The 24,022-nt window shown below is 43.0% G+C and overlaps 3 protein-coding genes across 3 annotated transcripts in view; all 3 read left to right on the top strand.

Annotated features, from left to right (window-relative positions):
• Nucleotides 1-8,998, top strand: part of LOC112257194 (epithelial cell-transforming sequence 2 oncogene-like) — a 32,513-nt gene extending 23,515 nt beyond the window's left edge. Inside the window, exons 17-22 of the mRNA XM_042326231.1 lie at nt 478-634; nt 2,343-2,408; nt 5,536-5,561; nt 5,600-5,623; nt 5,701-5,873; nt 8,409-8,998. Of these exons, the coding sequence (XP_042182165.1) occupies nt 478-634; nt 2,343-2,408; nt 5,536-5,561; nt 5,600-5,623; nt 5,701-5,873; nt 8,409-8,539 (577 nt within the window). The 3' untranslated portion in view covers nt 8,540-8,998. The remainder of the gene's footprint in view (nt 1-477; nt 635-2,342; nt 2,409-5,535; nt 5,562-5,599; nt 5,624-5,700; nt 5,874-8,408) is intronic.
• A 181-nt stretch (nt 8,999-9,179) lies between these two features.
• Nucleotides 9,180-22,214, top strand: LOC112255818 (adenosine receptor A2b-like). Its single transcript, XM_042326232.1, has 6 exons — nt 9,180-10,521; nt 18,780-18,988; nt 19,501-19,724; nt 21,389-21,484; nt 21,691-22,035; nt 22,205-22,214. Exons 2-6 carry the CDS (start codon nt 18,797-18,799, stop codon nt 22,212-22,214), a joined length of 867 nt encoding a protein of 288 aa, XP_042182166.1. The 5' UTR covers nt 9,180-10,521; nt 18,780-18,796.
• A 160-nt stretch (nt 22,215-22,374) lies between these two features.
• On the top strand, nt 22,375-23,782 carry LOC112257195 (collagen alpha-1(I) chain-like). Its single transcript, XM_024430740.2, has one exon. The coding sequence runs from the start codon at nt 22,375-22,377 to the stop codon at nt 23,551-23,553; it is 1,179 nt and encodes a 392-aa protein (XP_024286508.2). The 3' UTR covers nt 23,554-23,782.
• Nucleotides 23,783-24,022: the final 240 nt, after the last annotated feature.

Consider the following 24,022-nt stretch of genomic DNA (forward strand, 5'->3'; position numbering starts at 1 on the left):
TCTGGGTCTTAGTGTGGGACTCTAAAGCTCTGGGTTGTTAGTGGGGACTCTAGAGCTCTGGGTTGTTAGTCTGGGACTCTAGAGCTCTGGGTTGTTAGTGGGGGACTCTAGAGCTCTGGGTTGTTAGTCTGGGACTCTAAAGCTCTGGGTTGTTAGTCTGGGACTCTAAAGCTCTGGGTCTTAGTGGGGACTCTAAAGCTCTGGGTTGTTAGTCTGGGACTCTAAAGCTCTGGGTTGTTAGTGTGTGGGGACTCTAGAGCTCTGGGTTGTTAGTCTGGGACTCTAGAGCTCTGGGTTGTTAGTGCAGGGGACTCTAGAGCTCTGGGTTGTTAGGGTCTGGGACTCTAAAGCTCTGGGTTGTTCATTGTGGTTTTACAGGGGACGTTCTAGTAAGCTTTTATTCTGAACTGTATATTGTTAGTCTGGGACTCTAGAGCTCTGGGTTGTGTGTGTGTGTGTTGGTGTGTGTTGGTGTAGTCTGCAGGAGCTGTTGCTGTGTCCAGTGTGGCGTATGGAGGAGTATGTAACTCTGCTGCAGGCGCTGTCTCTACACACAGTCTCTCAACACTCCGATCACACACAGCTGTCTGGCGTATTGGACAAACTCACACACTACAGGGACTTCATACGCAAGGTAGAACACAAACATAAGCATCTACAGGTTCGATGTCTTCATTGTGGTTTTACAGACGTGTTTAATACGTTTTATGTAAACTTTTTATTCAAATATTTATGAACTGTATATTGTTATATTTAGTAGCACCTATTTGTTCTCCCTCGACTCCAACCCCTTTTGATGTGTGGAACGGATGTGGGTGGGGCCAGGTCTACATAAGGGTACTAATTTTAAAAAACTCCCGAAAGCTCTGACGAAGGCAGTGAGGCCGATACGTAAAGCTCTGACGAAGGCCGTGAGGCCGATACGTAAAGCTCTGACGAAGGCCGTGAGGCCGATACGTAAAGCTCTGACGAAGGCCGTGAGGCCGATACGTAAAGCTCTGACGAAGGCCGTGAGGCCGATACCTAAAGCCCTGACGAAGGCCGTGAGGCCGATACCTAAAGCTCTGACGAAGGCCATGAGGCCGATATGTAAAGCTCTGACGAAGGCCGTGAGGCCGATACGTAAAGCTCTGACGAAGGCCGTGAGGCCGATACCTAAAGCTCTGACGAAGGCCGTGAGGCCGATACGTAAAGCTCTGACGAAGGCCGTGAGGCCGATATGTAAAGCTCTGACGAAGGCCATGAGGCCGATACGTAAAGCTCTGACGAAGGCCATGAGGCCGATATGTAAAGCTCTGACGAAGGCCGTGAGGCCCATACGTAAAGCTCTGCCGACCATCATTTTCCGTACCAGTCAAAAGTTTGGACACACCTACTCATTCCAGGATTTTAGTGAAGACATCGCAACTATGAAATCACACATATGGAATCAGTTAAGAACAAATTCCTATTTACAAGGACAGTAACAGAAAAAATGGCTGAGAATTAGATAACGTGCCACAGAATGCTGCAACAGCACGAAAGGTGAGCCGCAGTATAACACAACCCTTTATAGGAGGAACCACTGACACAGACACACCACTCCTGACCAAACCCTCCAGTCTGAATTATATTATTGGGAAATGATGTAAATATATCACTAGCCACTTTAAACAATGCTACCTTATATAATGTTACTTACCCTACATTATTCATCTCATATGCATACGTAGATACTGTACTCTATATCACTCTATATCATCGACTGCATCCTTATGTAATACATGTATCACTAGCCACTTTAACTATGCCACTTGGTTTACATACTCATCTCATATGTATATACTGTACTCGATATCATCTACTGTATCTTGCCTATGCTGCTCTGTACCATCACTCATTCATATATCCTTATGTACATATTCTTTATCCCCTTACACTGTGTATAAGACAGTAGTTTTTTTTTTGGATTTGTTAGTTAGATTACTTGTTCGTTATTACTGCATTGTCGGAACTAGAAGCACAAGCATTTCGCTACACTCACATTAACATCTGCTAACCATGTGTATGTGACAAATAAAATTTGATTTGATTTGATTTGATTATTAACTTCTGTCTCTCTCTGTCTCTCTCTCTCTGTCTCTCTCTGTCTGTCTCTCTTTTTCTGTCTCTATGTCTCTCTCCCTCTGTCTCTCTCTCTTTGTCTATCTCTCTCTCTGTCTTTCTCTCTTTTTCTGTCTCTATGTCTCTCTCCCTCTGTCTCTCTCTCTTTGTCTATCTCTCTCTCTGTCTTTCTCTCTCTCTCTGTCTTTCTCTCTCTCTCTGTCTTTCTCTCTCTCTCTGTCTTTTTCTCTTTTTCTCAGCTGAAGAGGAACTCAGAGAAAGCCACAAGGATGCAGGAGACCCAGCGACAGATCCGGGGCTGTCCAGTAAGAACAAAGATAGAACAATGAGGCAGATATGTCACCTGATGCATAAATGTGAGACATCCGCATGGTGTTTCCACCCACTACCAAATATGGTGGTGAGAGGAAGCCCAGTGGCCGACAGTGGGAGAAGATGTAACCAGATGCATTTTGGCCGACACTGCAAATTTTCTCATCAATTAAACATTTGATCTCAAGACAGTTTTCTGTTCCCAAAACTAGAATCTGTTACGAACAGTGGATTAAGTGGACTTAGTTGTTTTTTGATTTTACCCTTTGCAAAAGTTATAAAAAATCGTGTTGTTTAGAAGAAGTGGAAAGGCAAATTAAGTTATTGCATATGCGCACTCCCCAGAGTAGGTTTCCCTAATGGAAATATGCAGATGTATACTAGTACGCGCCAATAGGATATCGGTAGCTTGGCTCTGCCCACGTCCTTGCTTGTTTTACCCACTATGACTCATTTTGTTCCCAATGGAAACGACAGGCTGTGATCTGTCTTGGTTTAGTTATAAAAATCTTTGTTAAGACTCTAACACTCGTCCCTCTTACAACCATAATTGTCCTAATAAACTGTAATATAAGCGCAACATGTAAAGTGTTGGTCCCATGTTTCATGAGCTGAAATAAAAGATCATAGAAATTTTCCATACGTACAAAAAGTTTATTTCTCTCAAATTTTCTGAACATATTTGTTTACATCCCTGTTAGTGAGCATTTCTCCTTTTCCAAGATAATCCATCCACCTGACAGGTGTGGCCTATCAAGAAGCTGATTAAACAGCATTACCATTACACAGGTGCACCTTGTGCTGGGGGGACAATAAAAGGCCACTCTAAAATGTGCAGGTTTGTCACACAACACAATGCCACAGGTGTCTCAAGTTTTGAGGGAGCGTGGAATTGGCATGCTGACTGCGGGAATGTCCACCAGAGGTGTTGCCAGAGAATTGATTGTTCATTTCTCAACCATAAACCAATGTCGATTTTAGTGAATTTGGCATTCAACTGGCCTCACAACGACAGACCACGTGTAACCACACAATTCTGAGACATCCACATCCGGCTTTCTTCACTTGCGGGATCATCTGGTAAAACTGTGGGTTTGCACAACCGAAGAATTTCTGCACAGCCTGTCAGAAAATCGTCTCAGGGAAGCTCAAGGATCTGTACACAATTCCTGGAAGCTGAAAAATGTCCCAGTTCTTCCATGGTCTACATACACACCAGACATGTCACCCAATGAGCATGTTTGGGATGCTTTGGATCGTCGCGTACGACAGCGTGTTCCAGTTCCTGCCAATATCCAGCAACTTCACACAGCCATTGAAGAGGAGTGAGACAACATTCCACAGGCCACAATCAACAGCCTGATCAACTCTATGAGAAGGAGATGTGGATCATTAGCTTCTTTAAAAAATGGGAATTGTTTGAAATTTGGGCAGCCTGAAGGGCAAAAATACCAAATAGATAATTATTAAGTTGTGACTGTTGACTGTCAGTGAAAAGTAGAGACTTCCAGCCAGGCATATCGTAATATATTCAAAATATCGTAATAGTTCAAAATACAATCGTGGAAAAACATAGTTTGGAAATCAAATGGCTCCTGCTGTAAAGAGAAGACAATTAAAATACTCATAGCTGTCTTTTAGTTCGCCAAAATTATCATCTTAAACTGTTCTCCTAATTATCTTAAAGCATCGGCCAATTTTCCCAAAAGAAAGGAGAAGAATCGTATTTTAATATAAAATAAAAACAAAAAAATAAATAATAAAAATATAATAATATAAATAAATAATAATATAATAATAATAATAATAAATAAAAAAAATCGATGTAAATGTTATTTGTTAACTTTGTAAACAACAGGTGAAGACTAACAGTCTCCGGTGAGCCTATTCTCTCTTTATCGTTGCCGTGTCATTGTTGAAAGTTTATTTTTGAATAATAATTTCCTCCCTTCTGGTTAGATGGACATCATATTGTATTTGTGTCTCTCCATCTGGTAGGCATTTTATACGGATCAGACAACGTTGTTTATATTGTCTGTCAGTGTCAGCGGAGTTTCCCTGACATTTTGGTCGTATTAAAAAAAAGATTATACTAATGTCTCTGCATATAAGTAGAATTGCATGAAATGTGTTGCTAAAAGACCAACATTTTCCCTTGCGAAGAAAGGAGAAGAAACGTATCTGATATAAAAATAAAACATCCATGTAAATGTTATTTGTTAACTTTGTAAACAGCAGGTGAAGACTAACAGTGAAGTGGGTCCTTTAATAATAATAATAATAATAATAATAACAATAACGAGTAAAAATATAACATGTTAAATGTACAGGCCTATAGCCTAAGGCATAGTGCTCAGGTCTTTTTTGCAAACAGTGATTGAGTTATATATAAGCAATAAGGCACGAGGGGGTGTGGTATATGGCCAATATACCACGGCTAAGGGCTGTTCTTAAGCACGACACAACACGGAGTGCCCGTATACAGCCCTTAGCCGTGTTATTTTGGTCATATACCACAAACCCCTGAGGTGCCTTATTGCTATTATAAACTGGTTACCAACGTAATTAGAGCAGTAAAAAAAAATGTTTTTGTCATACCTGTGGTATATGGTCTGATATACCACGTCTGTCAGCCAATCAGCATTCAGGGCTCACCCAGTTTATAATGTTAGCCTAAATTATGACTATCCAATCTACTCATCACATTAAGTCTGCAAATGTGATGATGGTGCGTTTTTATGGTGAATTTTTTATTTTTTTATCCCCCAAATGTGAAACTCAAGCAAAGCCTATGATAGAAGAGAATCTGCATGTATCTAATTATAGACAAGTTGACTAACAAATAGCCTCCCAAAATGTTGGAAATTCTAAGCAGAAACATAGGACTATCTCAGAAGGCTTGTCCAAAAATCACTCCGCCATGTCTGACTGCACAGCACAGTTTCTATATTAGCGGGTTATGGTGAGATTTTCACTTTATCATATATAGGGGGTCCCGAGGGGCCGCATTTTGGGAATCCACTGTCTCAGCAAACCATAATGTTGGGATTTGATCATGTTTTGTCTAGATATTCATGTGTGTGTGTGTGTGTGTGTGTGTGTGTGTGTGTGTGTGTGTAGAACTTGTGTGAGGGGGCAGACAGCTAATCACCACTCAGGACGCGGCTCTGCTTAGATGCCCCAGTGATGACATCACAGCCTCACTCAGGTAAGACGATAGCGTTTGATGTGAATATGCCTGTATTCTCATCTGTGTGTGATACTAACAGTGTCTGCTTGTGACAGGATGTATGAACACGTTTCTGATGTGGGTCTGTTCTTGTTCAACGACGCAATGGTTCTGACCGAGAGGAATGTGTGTCACCGACCCTTCACACACACACACTGCGACACACACACCTTCCTGGCCTCTGTCGCCCTGCACAGCCTTACCCTCAGAGAGATCACAGACACGCGCTGTGAGTACACACACACATACGCACACACACACACACACAAATACAGTACCAGTCAAAAGTTTGGACACACAAACTCATTCAAGGGTTTTTCTTAATTTTTTTATATATTTGTTTTTACTATTTTCTGCATTGTAGAATAATAGTGAAGACATCAAAACTATGAATGCCAAGATTGTGCAAAGCTGTTGAGGCAAAGGGTGGCTACTTTGAAGAATCTCAAATATAAAATATATTTTGATTTGTTTAACACTTTTTTTGGTTACTACATGATTCCATGTGTGTTATGTCATAGTTTTGATGTCTTCACTATTATTCTACAATGTAGAAATTAGTAAAAATAAAGAAAAACCCTGGAATGAGTAGGTTTGTCCAAACTTTTGACTGGTACTGTATATCCATCCATACATACATACATACATATACACATACACACACACACACACACATACATATATATACACACACACACACACACACACACACACACACACACACACACACACACACACACACACACATACAGTACATACATACATACATACATACATACATACATACATACAGTGGCAACATACCGTGCTTCTACACCTGCATTGCTTGCTGTTTGCGGTTTTAGGCTGGGTTTCTGTACAGCACTTTGAGATATCAGCTGATGTACGAAGGGCTATATAAATACATTTGATTTGATTTGATTTGATTCAAGGAAAAGTATGTGAGCCCTTTGGAATGACCTGAATTTCTGCATAAATTGGTCATAAAATTTGATCTGATCTTCGTCTAGGTCACAACAATAGACAAACACAGTCTGCACAGTCTCTTTATTGAACCACCGTGTAAACATTCACAGTGCAGGGTGGGAAAAGTATGTGAACCCCTGGATTTAATAACTGGTTGGCCCTCCTTTGGCAGCAATAACCTCAACCAAACATTTCCAGTAGTTGCGGATCAGACCTGCACAACGGTCAGGAGGAATTTTGGATCAGTTATCTTTACAAAACTGTTTCAGTTCAGCAATATTCTTAGGATGTCTATCGAGGTCATGCCACAGCATTTTAAATCAGGTTGAGGTCAGGACTCTGACTGGGCCACACCAGAAGGCGTATTTTCTTCTGTTGAAGCCATTCTGTTGGATGGTTTACTTCTGTGTTTTGGGTCGTTGTCCTGTTGCATCACCCAACTTCTGTTGAGCTTCAATTAGTGGACAGACAGCCTTACATTCTCCTGCAAAATGTCTTGATAAACTTAGGAATTAATTTTTCCGTCAATGATAGCAAGCTGTCCAGGCCCTGAGGCAGCAAAGCAGCCCCAAACCATGATGCTCCCTCCACCAGACTTTACAGTAGGTGTTGATGTGCCTTTTTTCCCACGCTGTATTGTGTTTTCCTTCTAAAAAATGTAACTGTAGTTTCGTCCACAGAATATTTTTCCAGTAGCGCTGTGGAACATCCAGGTGCTCTTTTGCAAACTTCAGATGTGCAGAAATGTGTTTTTTTTGGACAGCAGTGGCTTCTTCCGTGGTGTCCTCCCATTTAACACCATACTTGTTTAGTGTTTTACGTATCGTAGACTCATCAACAGAGATGTTATCATGTTCCAGAGATTTCTGCAAGTCTTTAGTTGACACTCTGGGATTCTTCTTAACCTCATTGAGCATTCTGCTCTGTGCTCTTGCAGTCATCTTTGCAGGACGGCCACTCCTAGGGAGAGTAGCAACAGTGCTGAACTTTCTCCAATTTATAGACAATTTGTCTTACCGTGGACTGATGAACATCAAGGCTTTTAGAGATACTTTTGTAACCCTTTCCTGCTTTATGCAAGTCAACAATTCTTAATCGTAGGTCTTCTGAGATCTCTTTTTGTTTGAAGTATGGTTCACACCAGGCAATGCTTCTTGTGAACAGAAAACTCAGACTGTGTGAGTGTTTTTTAAAGGACAAGGCAGCTCTAACCAACATCTCCAATCTCGTCTCATTGATTGGACACCAGGTTAGCCGACTCCTGAAGTCATTAGCCGAGGGGTTCACATACTTTTTCCAACCTACACTGTGAATGTTTAAATTATGTATTCCATATAGACAAGAAAAATACAATCATTTGTGTGTCATTAGTTTTAAGCAGACTGTTTGTCTGTTGTTGTGACTAAGCTGAAGATCAGATCATATTTTATTACTAATTTATGCAGAAATTCAGGTAATTCCAAAGGGATTTTTTTTTTTTTCTATCCACTGTGCATACAGACGTGCTCACAATGAATGCATTAGATTCATTTATCTTCCTCTTCATTCCTCCCTTTATTCATACTCCCTCTCCCTCCCTCATCCCTCTCTCTCCTCACTTCGTCTCTCCTCCCTTCCCTTGATCCACCCTCTCTCTCTCTCCCCTTCTCCCTCTCTCTCTCTCTCCACTCCTCCCTCTCTCCACCCTCCCTTTCTCCCCCCTCTCTCTCTCCCTACCTCTCTCTCCCCCTTCATCTCTATCCCTCTCTCTCCCCTCTCTATCCCTCCCTCTCTCCCCCCTCCCCCTGTCTCCCTGTAGATGTGTGTCATGGGTTTGTCCTGGAGGGTCCTAGTCGTGTGTGGGTTTGTGCTATAGAGAGAGAGGAGGACAAGGAGAGGTTCCTTTGCACCCTGCGTTCAGCCATACACACTGCCATCACAGAAAGTTAGGGTAGAGAACACCACCATAGACAAGGGAAGTAGTCTCTCTCACTCACTCACTTGCATGCACGCACACACGCACACACACAACAGTTTAGCCAGATCACACTTGAAAAAGAGGGTTTTGACCTCATTGGGACTTCCTGGTTTGATACAATCCGTCATTCTTCAATCAACCACTAGGTGGTAGGAAAGAGGATTTCTGCAACCAGATAGTATGAGTCCCCATAGATGGCCAAGCTCCAAGGTTAAATTTGACTGAATTGAAAAAAATATATAAAACATGTTCTTGATATAAGGTTAGCAGTGTGTTTAGGTTTAAGGTTAAAATCACATTTTAAGAACATATTGTAGAACTACACAGGGTTTCTGACTAGACAGAGTTCTAAAATATAGGGATGACCTGAGAGTAACTTGGCCAGATAGTGATGACCTGAGAGTAACTTGGCCAGATAGTGACGACCTGAGAGTACTACCTTGGCCAGATACTGACGACCTGAGAGTACCTTGGCCAGATAGTGACGACCTGAGAGTAACTTGGCCAGATAGTGAAGACCTGAGAGTACTACCTTGGCCAGATAGTGACGACCTGAGAGTAACTAGGCCAGATAGTGACTACCTAGAGCCAGTAGTGACTTGAGAGGCTATATAGTGATGACCTGAGAGTACTACCTTGGCCAGATAGTGACTTGCTGAGAGTAACTTGGCCATATAGTGAAGACCTGAGAGTACTACCTTGGCCAGATAGTGATGACCTGAGAGTACTACCTTGGCCAGATAGTGACTTGCTGAGAGTAACTTGGCCAGATAGTGAAGACCTGAGAGTACTACCTTGGCCAGATAGTGACTTCCTGAGAGTAACTTGGCCAGATAGTGACATCCTGAGAGTAACTTGGCCAGATAGGGATGACCTGAGAGTACTACCTTGGCCAGATAGTGACTTCCTGAGAGTAACTTGGCCAGATAGTGACTACCTGAGAGTACTACCTTGGCCAGATAGTGACGACCTGTGAGTAACTTAGCCAGATAGTGACTTCCTGAGAGTAACTTGGACAGATATTGACTTCATGAGAGTAACTTGGCCAGATAGTGACTTCCTGAGAGTAACTTGGCCAGATAGTGACTTCCTGAGAGTAACTTGGCCAGATAGTGACGACCTGAGAGTACTCCCATGGCAAGATAGTGACTTCCTGAGAGTAACTTGGCCAGATAGTGACGATCTGAGAGTAGTCCCTAACTGTCTTCCTGTATTCTATGTATGCTTCATACTTCTTCTGTATCACTAGTTAACATTAAACATGTCATAACCTGTCTGCCTTGTTAATTTATTTTGTGATGATATTGTATGTGACCAGTTATGTCCCATTAAAGAGTGTTTTTATTCTCTGGGGACATATATACAGTAAATATATAAATAAGAAATGAATCAGCTATCCCAAAAGTCTCTTTGTTCCTCCAACATCCATTGGACTGAGAGTTTGATCTCTTACTCTTTCTCTCTGTCCCCCCCCCCTCTCAATTCAATTCTCTCTCTGTTCCCCCTTTGTCTCTCTGCCCCTTCCCTCTCTCTGCCCCTCTCCCCTCTCTCTCTCTCTCCTCAGTTCTCCCAGGTGCAGCAGGTGATAGGGTTGTTAGGACTATACAGAGGAAGTAGTCATTGTGTTGGAGTGTGCTTTGTGATTAATCTCTAATCACACACACACACACACACAGAGAGAGAGAAACATACACCAGGGATGTGGACATACTGATCCTCAAGTGATATCTGCTAGTTTCGAATTAGTGTCCAGAATTAGTTCCATCCCGAGTGTTCTGCAGTCATCTTTGAGATCCAGTCTGAGTGTTCTAGAGTTGCCTTAGTGTTCTGAGTGTTCTAGAGTTGCCTTAGTGTTTTTGAGTGTTCTAGAATGGTCTTCACCCCACACTGGAAATACGGGAGGGGACTGGACAGTGCGCAGCTCCTGCCGTGACGACACCTCTAGGTGACTCAAGTAAGTACATTTAATTTTCTTGTATATCGTATGATTGATTTTCTCTTTCCTATCCTCCTTGTCTTGTGTGAAGTAATAGGCATGGTGAAAAACACCCAAATACACATTCATTGAAATGTGAAAAAAATATAAAATAATTATAATATACAGTACAAGTAGAAGTTGGTACAGCTACTCAGTCGTGACTTTAGAGAATTCATTACAACAACAACAACAAAGGATTTATAAATCCTCTTGGGGCTAGGGGGCAGAATTTTCACTTGGATAAATAGCGTGCCCAATTTCAACTTCCTGCTACTCATGCCAAGAATATAAGATATGCATATTATTCATATATTTGGATAGAAAACACTCTGAAGTTTCTAAAACTGTTTGAATCATGTCTGTGAGTAGAACAGAACTTATGTAGCAGGCAAAACCCAGAGGACTAACTGTTCAGATTATTATTATTTTTCCCCTCTCTCTGTTCCCTGGCTTGTTTTGCCGAGGGATATTTCTTAGGAACCTGTTTTCAGTTCCCACCGCTTCCACTGGATGTCACCAGTCTTTGGAATTTGGTTGAGGTTATTCCTTTGTGCAATGAGGAAGTAGGCCAACTAGGAACTGGGGACACTTTTGTGAGTTGCGCAAGACGTGAAAAGTTTGTTTTCATTCCTGTATTCCTGTTGTATTACAAAAGTAGTTTGAAATATTTTGGCAAAGTTTATAGGCAACTTTTGAAATATTTTGTAGTGACGTTGTGTTTTTTGTAAGCAGTTTTTTTTCTGGATCAAACAAGCTTTATAAATGGACATTTTGGATATATATGGACGGAATTAATCGAACAAAAGGACCAATTGTGATGTTTATGGGACATATTGGAGTGCCAACAAAAGAAGCTCGTCAAAGGTAAGGCATGTTTTATATTTTATTTCAGCATTTTGTGTAGCGCCTGCAGGGTTGAAATATGCTACCACCTTTGTTTACTGCTGGTGCAGATGGTGCAGGCTATCAGATAATAGCTTCTTATGCTACCGCCGAAAAGCATTTTTAAAATCTGACATGTTGGCTGGATTCACAACGAGTGTAGCTTTAATTGAGTATCTTACATGTGTGATTTAATGAAAGTTTGAATTTTATAGTATTTTATTTGAATCTGGCACTCTGCATTTTCTCTGGCAATTGGCCGGTTGAGACATTTGTGTCCCGCCTATCCCTAACTAGAAACAAACTTTCAAACATAAGGAAACTTGTTGGCAAGGAAAAAACACGTTTAAAAAAAATAGGGTTTTGTCACACTTGTCATAACCAGCCAAAAAACTACAGTAGTAAATACAGTAGTAGAAATACTAGAATGAGCTTACAGTACCAGTCAAAAGTTTGGACACACCTACTCATTCCAGGATTTATCTTTATTTGTACTATTTTCTAGTAGTGAAGATAGTGAAGACTATGAAATAACTCGTATGGAATAATGTAGCAACCAAAAAAGTGTGAAACAATTCAAAATATATTTTACATTTTTCAAAGTAGCCACTCTTTGCCTTGATGACAGCTTTGCACACTCTTGGAAGAGGTGATAATATAGTACACTCAGGACCCAGGAAGAGGTGATAATATAGTACACTCAGGACCCAGGAAGAGGTGATAATATAGTACACTCAGGACCCAGGAAGAGGTGATAATATAGTACACTCAGGACCCAGGAAGAGTTGGTCATATAGTACACTCAGGACCCAGGAAGAGGTGATAATATAGTACACTCAGGACCCAGGAAGAGGTGATAATATAGTACACTCAGGACCCAGGAAGAGTTGGTCATATAGTACACTCAGGACCCAGGAAGAGTTGGTCATATAGTACACTCAGGACCCAGGAAGAGGTGATAATATAGTACACTCAGGACCCAGGAAGAGTTGGTCATATAGTACACTCAGGACCCAGGAAGAGGTGATAATATAGTACACTCAGGACCCAGGAAGAGGTGATAATATAGTATACTCAGGACCCAGGAAGAGTTCTTCATATAGTACACTCAGGACCCAGGAAGAGTTGGTCATATTGTACACTCAGGACCCAGGAAGAGGTGATAATATAGTACACTCAGGACCCAGGAAGAGGTGATAATATAGTACACTCAGGACCCAGGAAGAGTTGGTCATATTGTACACTCAGGACCCAGGAAGAGGTGATAATATAGTACACTCAGGACCCAGGAAGAGGTGATAATATAGTACACTCAGGACCCAGGAAGAGTTGGTCATATAGTACACTCAGGACCCAGGAAGAGGTGATAATATAGTACACTCAGGACCCAGGAAGAGGTGATAATATAGTACACTCAGGACCCAGGAAGAGGTGATAATATAGTACACTCAGGACCCAGGAAGAGTTGGTCATATTGTACACTCAGGACCCAGGAAGAGGTGATAATATAGTACACTCAGGACCCAGGAAGAGGTGATAATATAGTACACTCAGGACCCAGGAAGAGTTGGTCATATAGTACACTCAGGACCCAGGAAGAGTTGGTCATATAGTACACTCAGGACCCAGGAAGAGGTGATAATATAGTACACTCAGGACCCAGGAAGAGGTGATAATATAGTACACTCAGGACCCAGGAAGAGGTGATAATATAGTACACTCAGGACCCAGGAAGAGTTGCAGCGGAGAAGAGAAGAATGTGCCTATTTGAAAGCTAGAAAAAAAATGACTAGCTCACATTTAATTTAAAAGTAGCTCTCATGCTAGAAGAGGTTGGAGACCCCTGTTATACAATACCGCTGCAGTTCATCTAAATTCTGCATTTCTGACTAGATTTGTAAATCTGGATGAAATAAAGATTCCCCCCCCGCAAAAATAAACCTTCAATCTCCAGACCGACAACCAGATCATTAACCCTCTGCTCTACCAGGGGATAGCTGTGGCCTTGCAGGGTTGTTTCAGTCTTAAGGGGTGAATCTGGAAGCCGAACACTATTCTGACTTTGGGTTCCCATCCTCTTCATATGCTGTTTCTACGGTAACACTTTATTTTAGGATTTTGCTCTTTGTTATTGTGCTTTCTTGTTGTTGTTGACAATTTCAATTGAAAACCATCTCAGGGAGGACCTCATTTTTACCCAGAAATGATTTGTTATTGTGTTTTTGTTGTTGTTGACAATTTCAATTAAAAATCATCACAGTGAGGACCTCATTTTTACCCAGAAATCATTTGTTATTGATCCTTTTTTACCCAGAAATCCTTTGTTATTGATCCTTTTTTACCCAGAAATCATTTGTTATTGATCCTTTTTACCCAGAAATCATTTGTTATTGATCATTTTTTACCCAGAAATCATTTGTTATTGATAATTTTTTACCCCAGAAATCATTTGTTATTGATCATTTTTTTACCCAGAAATCATTTGATCATTTGAAAAACGGCGGGCATTGAATCTTTTTTGAAATCAATAAAATATTTGTTTAAATTTTTCCTGAATTTAGTTTTTGTATATTTATTATTTGTCACATTTTTCAGAAGGTGTATTTCATGCATGTTGTATGTGTGCAAATGCAGAATTTAGACAAACTAAAAAAAACACACAATATAATTCCTACTTTGAGACGCCTGATATGATCCCTTGTGTCTTATTTTTCATGATCTGAAAAGCAAAAAGTCATCCTAGATCAGCAGATCCCTTTTTAAATATGGGCCCAGGAATACGCAACATATAAAGATGGTGAATAACCCCGTTACCGGTATTTCTCTGGGCTAGTTATGTTTGAGAATGCTAAAAAGGAAGTATTGAATTCCTGATTGACAACATGGCTATATACTGAACAAATAAACTGTAAGTGAGCTTCCCTGGTGGAGCAGAGGATAAAAGACTTCGCTTGAGAACCAAACATTTCTATTTCAAACCACACATGGTCATATTGATCACATATTAAATGTATACACATTGTGGTGTTTGTACGATGAAATGCGGTTCAAATTTCCTATGAATTAAATTAAAATACATTGTGTCTCTATCACCTGCAAATGTGAATTACCATTAAATCTGTAGAGAAACATAATGGGGATGTATTCCAGTCTATAGAGAAACATAATGGGGATGTATTCCAATCTATAGAGAAACATAATGGGGATGTATTCCAGTCTGTAGAGAAACATAATGGGGATGTATTCCAATCTATAGAGAAACATAATGGGGATGTATTCCAGTCTATAGAGAAACATAATGGGGATGTATTGCAGTCTATAGAGAAACATAATGGGGATGTATTGCAATCTGTAGAGAAACATAATGGGAATGTATTGCAATCTGTAGAGAAACATAATGGGGATGTATTCCAGTCTGCTTAAAGAAGCTACACATTTGCATACTGAGAATGTTGTGGTAATATTAGGCAAAACTTACATATGGCATTTTCAAAAGGTTTCGAGGACCTCCAAGACAGGTAAAATGTATACTGTGTGAACATCAATGGAATATTATGGCTGCATGCCTGTACAGGGATCAACATCAGCGGAATTCAGCGGAAATTTCAGAGTGACAACTAATAGTACTCGATACAACTCAAACTTTCATTAAAACACACATGCAGGGTACTCAATGAAAGCTACACTCGTTGTGAATCTAGCCAACATGTCAGATTTTTAAAATGCTTTTCGGCGAAAGCATGAGAAGCTATTATCTGATAGCATGCAACCCCCGAAATACCCAAAGGGGACGTAAACAGAATAATTAGCTTAGCCGGCGCTACACAAAACGCAGAAATAAAATATAAAACATTCATTACCTTTGACGAGCTTCTTTGTTGGCACTCCTATATGTCCCATAAACATCACAATTGGGTCTTTTTTTCGATTAAATCCGTCCATGTATACCCAAAATGTCCATTTATGAAGCCCATCTGATCCAGGAAAAAACTGCTTTCCAAAACGCGACGTAATTTTTAAAAATTAAAAAAGTTGCCTATAAACTTTGACAAAACACTTCAAACTACTTTTGTAATCCAACTTTAGGTATTAGTAAACGTTAATAATCGATCAAATTGATCACGGGGTGATCTGTATTCAATAGCAGCAAGTCTTGAAATCATGGTCCATATTCTCCCTTTCATAACTTCCTCCGGTGTACCCGATGACAGGAAGTGCCTATTCCTCATTTCACCAAGGATAAACTTCAACCCAATTGCCAGTACTGGCGACATCGTGTGGAAGCTGTAGGCATTGTAAACTAGACGCTATCTATTTTCCCTTGCCATAGACAATACAGAGACTGGCGGAGGGATATTTTTTTTGTGTTTTTTCTGAACAGTTTTCCTTGGGATTTTGCCTCCTACACACGTTCTGTTATAATCGCAGACATGATTTAACCAGTTTTAGAAACTTCAGAGTGTTTTCTATCCACACATACTAATCATATGCATATACTATATTCCTGGCATGAGTAGCAGGATGTTGAAATTTTGCGCGATTTTTAACAAAAAGCTGCAAAAATTCACAGCCTCTTTAAGAGGTTTTAAACCTAAAACACATATGCCATGAACGTCCTAAAAACTGACTTGTTTGGAAATTGTGGAACATTGTGTGAATATTATTATTGCTACTCCCGTAATTTATTTAAACGTTCTGGGAACCTTTTAAATAACTTAGACGTTCAGGTGTTCTGTCAACATTTTTACAACATTATAGGAATGTCCTGTGCAATTTAACTTAAACATTCTATTAATGTCATCACAACTGAGCATATTTTGTGTTTTGAGAACCGATCTTTTGTGATGTACCCACACTGTTCTCACAACCTAGTTAAATGATAAGCGATCCTCTTAGGGATCCCTTGAGCTAGAATCCCGTCAGCGGGATAGATTTATCTGAGGACAGCGCCACGCATACAATACACGAAAACCATTTTGCAACCAGGCAGGCAGGTGCAACACGAAAGTCAGAAATAGCGATATAATAAATGCCTTACCTTTGAAGATCTTCATCTTTTTGCAATCCCAAATGTCTCAGTGACACAATGAATGGTCGTTTTGTTCGATAAATTCCTTCTTTACATCCCCAAAATGTCAATTTATTTGGCGAGTTTGATTCAGAAATACACCGGTTCCAACTCACCCAACATGACTACAAATGATCTAATAAGTTACCTGTAAACTTGGTCCAAACATTTCAAACAACGTTTCTAATCCAACCTCAGGTACCCTAAAATGTAAATAATCAATAAAATTTAAGACGGGATAAACAGTTTCCAATACCGGAGAAAAGTAACGAGGAGCGCGCACCTGTTCACGCGCTCCTGTTCACGCGCACCAAAAGACTTGAGTCTATCTGAGTGACACATGGAAGGAATAGGACTACTTCTTCATTTCTCAAAAGAAAAACATCGAACAATTTCTAACGACTGTTGACATCTAGTGGAAGCCATAGGAACTGCAATCTGGGCCCTAATAAATCAGGTTTCCCATAGAAAGTTATTGGAAAACACAATGACCTCAAAAACAAATTTCCCTGGATGGATTGTGCTTGGGGTTTCGCCTGCCAAATCAGTTCTGTTATATTCACAGACATTATTGTAACAGTTTTAGAAACTGTAGAGTGTTTTCTATCCAATACTACCATGCATATGCATATCCTAGCTTCTGGGCCTGAGTAACAGGCAGTTTACTTTGGGCACGCTTTTCATCCGGATGTGAAAATAGTGCCCACTAGCTAGAAGAGGTTTTAAATGTTCTGGGGAATCTATAAAGAAGTGAAAGATTGTTCTGTCAACGTTCTAGCAACATCAAAGGAATGGTTTGTGCACCCTGATAAAAAAAATATTATCTGAATGTCAGCAGAACTTGGAATGTTTTTGTGTTTTAGGAACATATCTCCACAATCTTCCCACAACCTAAATAATATTTCTGGGAACGTTCTTGTAACATCAGGTGACTGTTTTTGGCACCCTTAAAGAAACATTGTAGAATCACCCACACAACTGGACAGGTTTTTGTGCTTTGGGAACATATATTTTGTGACATCCCCACAATGTTCCCGTCAGACTGTACCCATGACCTAATGAAACGTTCTGGGAACCTTTTAAAATAACAGATTAAATTGTGTTCTAGGAACATTCTTGCAACATCAGGTAAATGTTTAATACAAACATTCTATGATCATAAGCACAACTAGACAGTTGTTGTGTTATGAGAACATTTGCCGCGACCTAACAAATGTTCTGTAAACTTTCACAGAACCAATTTTGGTTTTCTGGGATGTTATTAGAGGGATTGTTTTCAATGAATGTTCTTTGTCCATACTGTACATACAATCAACTGTTGAAAGAATCTATTCATCACCAGCTGCTGTTTGAATGAACTTACATCCACTATCAGACTGGTTAAATAGAAAAGCACACAATGTGTGTGTGTGTCTGTGTGTGTGTGTGTGTGTGTGTGTGTGTGTGTGTGTGTGTGTGTGTGTGTGTGTGTGTGTGTCTGTGTGTGTGTGTCTGTGTCTGTGTGTGTGTGTGTGTGTGTGTGTGTCTGTGTGTGTGTGTGTCTGTGTGTGTGTGTGTGTGTGTGTGTGTGTGTGTGTGTGTGTGTGTGTGTGTGTGTGTCATGAGGAGGTGTGTCTGTGTGTGTGTGTACACAATGTGTGTGTGTGTGTGTGTGTGTGTGTGTGTCTGTGTGTGTGTGTGTGTCTGTGTGTGTGTGTGTGTGTGTGTCTGTGTGTGTCTGTGTGTGTGTGTGTGTGTGTGTCTGTGTGTGTGTGTGTGTGTGTGTGTGTCTGTGTGTGTCTGTGTGTGTGTGTGTGTGTGTGTGTGTGTGTGTGTGTGTGTGTGTGTGTGTGTGTGTGTGTGTGTCTGTGTGTGTGTGTGTGTGTGTGTGTGTGCTTGTCAATAGTCGGGGTCGATTTCACGGCTTAGCAGGTGAGCACAAGGAATAGGCAGATCAAAGAATGAGTGAACAATTCATATTTTTAAATATCATGAGGAGGTGTTTTCAGTCTGTAGACGACAGGTCAGAAGACAGCTGAGTGACAATGGGAGGAGGATGGTCTATCTTAACAGTCAGGTACGCAGGTACCATTGTGTCTCAATTCTATCCTCTTTAACATAGCCTAACCTCTTAACCAGCTCTAGGTAAACGTAAGCCTGCTAGCTGAAGGAAAAGGTGTCATAATAAAATGCTTTGAACATGAACTGTATTTCACTGTGGTGTGTGTGTGTGTGTGTGTGTGTGTGTGTGTGTGTGTGTGTGTGTGTGTGTGTGTGTGTGTGTGTGTGTGTGTGTGTGTATCAGCAGGTAGTATTATCAGTATGAACATCAGTACCAGTGATAGTTGTGATGCATTCCAACTCTCCAGTAGCCACGTCCACGTCCCCAGTATTACTTGGCCCTACATCGCCGCTGAGCTGCTCATCGCTCTCCTCGCTATCGCTGGGAATTTCCTGGTCTGTCTGGCCGTGAACCGAAACCGGAAGCTACGCACCGTCACCAACTACTTCCTGGTGAGAGGCTGAGAAACGTGTTACACTGTTAAAAAGGTCCCTATGAGAAGAAGGAAGATCAAAGAGATAGATAGATGACTCTGGATGGATAAAACCTGTTTTAGCATGAGCATTGCCATTCAGGACTCCCACCATTTCAAAGTAGTCAACTGGGTGGGGATTCCTATGGTTGGGAGCGATCAGCCAATGGTCTGAGGATTGTCTTCTTCAAATTGGATTGTTTATGATTAGTAAATGGCTTGACGCTATATCACCGCCACCTAGTGGCCACAATAAATTAACGACAAGATTTGGTTCAGTACTGCAGGTGGCGGGTAAATCACCAATATTAAACCCGTACACTTTTTTTCAAACATGAGATGAAAATGTACTACTCTACAAATATCATGATGGCACACATACAAATATGAGTCCTCTATCGAAGTCTGTGGAGAAGATGAGCTAATAGGAACCAAAGGAACCCAGGAAGAAACTTCAAAAGGAACTTATCTCTCCCCATTCCCCTTTCCCAGGTGTCGCTTTCTGTGGCCGACATCTTTGTGGGCGTGCTGGCGATCCCGTGTGCCGTGTTGACCGACTTGGGCCAGCCGCGCCACAACCTGCCTCTGTGTCTGCTCCTCCTGAGCGTGCTCATCGTGCTAACCCAGAGCTCCATCCTCAGCCTGCTAGCGGTAGCCGCAGAGCGCTACGTGGCCATCCTGCTGCCGCTCCAGTACCAGAGGATCGTGAGCCCCAGGTATGTCACCCAGGTGGATGAGGCGAGTTAGCTGCTAATAATAGGCCACCCAGGTGGATGAGGCGAGTTAGCTGCTAATAATAGGCCACCCAGGTGGATGAGGCGAGTTAGCTGCTAATAATAGGCCACCCAGGTGGATGAGGCGAGTTAGCTGCTGATAATAGGCCACCCAGGTGGATGAGACTAGTTAGTTGCTGATCATAGTCCAGCCAGGTGAATGAGGCTAGTTAGCTGCTGATCATAGTCCAGCCAGGTAAATGAGGCTAGTTAGCTGCTGATCATAGTCCAGCCAGGTGAATGAGGCTAGTTAGCTGCTGATCATAGTCCACCCAGGTGAATGAGGCTAGTTAGCTGCTGATCATAGTCCAGCCAGGTGAATGAGGCTAGTTAGCTGCTGATCATAGTCCAGCCAGGTGAATGAGGCTAGTTAGCTGCTGATCATAGTCCACCCAGGTGGATGAGGCTGTTAGCTGCTGATCATAGTCCAGCCAGGTGAATAAGGCTAGTTAGCTGCTGATCATAGTCCAGCCAGGTGAATGAGGCTAGTTAGCTGCTGATCATAGTCCAGCCAGGTGAATGAGGCTAGTTAGCTGCTGATCATAGTCCAGCCAGGTGAATGAGGCTAGTTAGCTGCTGATCATAGTCCAGCCAGGTGGATGAGGCTAGTTAGCTGCTGATCATAGTCCAGCCAGGTGAATGAGGCTAGTTAGCTGCTGATCATAGTCCAGCCAGGTGGATGAGGCTAGTTAGCTGCTGATCATAGTCCAGCCAGGTGAATGAGGCTAGTTAGCTGCTGATCATAGTCCACCCAGGTGAATGAGGCTAGTTAGCTGCTGATCATAGTCCAGCCAGGTGAATGAGGCTAGTTAGCTGCTGATCATAGTCCAGCCAGGTGAATGTAGACTAGTTAGCTGCTGATCATAGTCCAGCCAGGTGGATGAGGCTAGTTAGCTGCTGATCATAGTCCAGCCAGGTGAATGAGGCTAGTTAGCTGCTGATCATAGTCCAGCCAGGTGAATGTAGGCTAGTTAGCTGCTGATCATAGTCCAGCCAGGTGGATGAGGCTAGTTAGCTGCTGATCATAGTCCAGCCAGGTGAATGTAGACTAGTTAGCTGCTGATCATAGTCCAGCCAGGTGGATGAGGCTAGTTAGCTGCTGATCATAGTCCAGCCAGGTGAATGAGGCTAGTTAGCTGCTGATCATAGTCCAGCCAGGTGAATGAGGCTAGTTAGCTGCTGATCATAGTCCAGCCAGGTGAATGAGGCTAGTTAGCTGCTGATCATAGTCCACCCAGGTGAATGAGGCTAGTTAGCTGCTGATCATAGTCCAGCCAGGTGAATGAGGCTAGTTAGCTGCTGATCATAGTCCAGCCAGGTGAATGTAGACTAGTTAGCTGCTGATCATAGTCCAGCCAGGTGGATGAGGCTAGTTAGCTGCTGATCATAGTCCAGCCAGGTGAATGTAGACTAGTTAGCTGCTAGCCATGTGTTTTCCTGTGTATTTCCATGTATGTGTTATGTCCTGCATTGGCCGACACCCAGGACCACATTGGAAATAAATGTTTTTACGCTTTCATGTGTCATCTTCTGGGTTCCGTTTGTACTTTTAAAACGATATTTAAACCATTCTAATTGTTTTACCCCCAAAAATCAAAATCAATCAGGAACGCCCGGCTGGCCCTGATCCTCACCTGGTGTCTGGCCCTACTCTCTGGTTCCATCCCTCTGATGGGCTGGCACGGATCACTGCCACCTTCTGGGTACGTATCATAACATGACGTTGTTGAAAATTTTTCCATCTTTAAATCTGTATTTAAATGTTCATCTTACAATCTGTAACTACCTGGTTGTCACCAGTATATGGTTTACTTGAACTTTCAAATGTAAATTATACGCTAACTAATTTCTATAAAAAAATAATGCCCGTATTAAATTAAAATGTAATCTCTTCACTTTTTATTTTCAGGGCCTGTCTCTTCCCCTGTGTGGTCAATTTGAGTTATATGGTCTACTTCAACTTCTTGGGCGGGGTGCTGGTTCCCCTGGTGGTCATGTTTATCATCTACAGTCACATCTTCCTCACGGTCCGACAGCAGCTCAGACGCATCGCAGCCGGGAGGGGACCAGCCAGACCTGATACCAGGGATGGAGAGATGGGACCAGCCAGACCTGATACCAGGGAGGGAGAGATGGGACCAGCCAGGTCTGATACCAGGGATGGAGAGAGGGGACCAGCCAGGTCTGATACCAGGGATGGAGAGATGGGACCAGCCAGGTCTGATACCAGGGATGGAGAGATGGGACCAGCCAGGTCTGATACCAGGGATGGAGAGATGGGACCAGCCAGACCAGGGATGGAGAGAGGGGACCAGCCAGGTCTGATACCAGGGATGGAGAGAGGGGACCAGCCAGGTCTGATACCAGGGATAGAGAGAGGGGACCAGCCAGACCTGATACCAGGGATGGAGAGATGGGACCAGCCAGACCTGATACCAGGGATGGAGAGATGGGACCAGCCAGGTCTGATACCAGGGATGGAGAGATGGGACCAGCCAGGTCTGATACCAGGGATGGAGAGATGGGACCAGCCAGGTCTGATACCAGGGATGGAGAGAGGGGACCAGCCAGGTCTGATACCAGGGATGGAGAGATGGGACCAGCCAGGTCTGATACCAGGGATGGAGAGATGGGACCAGCCAGGTCTGATACCAGGGATGGAGAGATGGGACCAGCCAGGCCTGATACCAGGGATGGAGAGAGGGGACCAGCCAGGCCTGATACCAGGGATGGAGAGAGGGGACCAGCCAGGTCTGATACCAGGGATGGAGAGAGGGGACCAGCCAGGCCTGATACCAGGGATGGAGAGAGGGGATCAGCCAGGCCTGATACCAGGGATGGAGAGATGGGACCAGCCTGGTCTGATACCAGGGATTGTGGGACTGGGGCTGGGAGCAGAGAGGATGATGCTGGGGCTGGAAAGAGGACTAGGGTTGAGTTTGGGGCTGGAAAGACGACTAGGGTTGAGGCTGGGCCTGGAAAGACGACTAGGGTTGAGGCTGGGGATGGAAAGACGACTAGGGTTGAGGCTGGGGCTGGAAAGACGACTAGGTTTGAGGCTGGGGCTGGAAAGACGACTAGGGTTGAGGCTGGGGCTGGAAAGACGACTGGGGTTGAGGCTGGGGATGGAAAGACGACTAGGGTTGAGGCTGGGGATGGAAAGACGACTAGGGTTGAGGCTGGGGATGGAAAGACGACTAGGGTTGAGCCTGGGGATGGAAAGAGGGCTAGGGTTGAGGCTGGGGCTGGAAAGACAACTTGGGTTGAGGCTGGGGCTGGAAAGAGGGCTAGGATTGAGGCTTGGGGTGTTAGTGGGGTAGCAGTGTGGGGAGGAGCTGGGAATAAATGGTCAGAGGGTGAGAGTTGGAGTGGAAATGCTGTGGAGATGACTAGCCATACTAGTGGCTGTGTTAGAACTGATTCTGGGTCTGTGGTAGCCAGCGAATCCAAGTCTGAATCCAGAGGTCCAGTGAAGGACAGGTGTGGGTCCGGCGTCAGCGAGTATAAGCGAGTGGTGCGTATGCGCCGTGAGGTGAGGAAGGCCACCTCTCTGTTCCTGGTGTTGTTCCTGTTTATGCTGTGCTGGCTGCCTCTCCACTTCCTGAACTGTGTTACGTTGATGTGCCCGCGCTGCCACGTGCCCCTGCCCCTCACCCTGGCAGCCATACTGCTGTCCCACGCCAACTCTGCCCTTAACCCGCTGCTCTACGCCTATCGCATGAGGTCCTTCAGACACACACTGAGGGCGCTCTGCTGCACACACACTGCATGACACACACACACACACACACTGCATGATACACACACACACTGAGGGCGCTCTGCTACACACACACTGCATGACACGACACTGCTTGACACACACACACACACACACACACACTGCATGACCCAATATGGGCCCCCGAGTGGATCAGTGGTCTAAGACACTACATCTCAGTGCAAGAGGCATCACTGCAGTACCTGGTTTGAATCCAGGCTGTATCACATCCGGCCGTGATTGGGAGTCCCATAGGGCGGCGCACAATTGGCTCAGCGTCATCCGGGTTTGGCCGGTGTAGGCCGTCATTGTAAAATAACAATTTGTTCTTAACTGACTTGCCTAGTTTAATGAAGGTTCAATAAATAAATAAAATGACACACACTTATTGACACACACAACATAACAGATATCTCATCCAGAGGATTGTAATGTTTGTTTAGCAGACAAACTCTGTAGATTATGGCAAATTCAAATAACA

This window comes from Oncorhynchus tshawytscha, linkage group LG08 (assembly GCF_018296145.1).
Source record: "Oncorhynchus tshawytscha isolate Ot180627B linkage group LG08, Otsh_v2.0, whole genome shotgun sequence".
Taxonomy (NCBI): domain Eukaryota; kingdom Metazoa; phylum Chordata; class Actinopteri; order Salmoniformes; family Salmonidae; genus Oncorhynchus; species Oncorhynchus tshawytscha.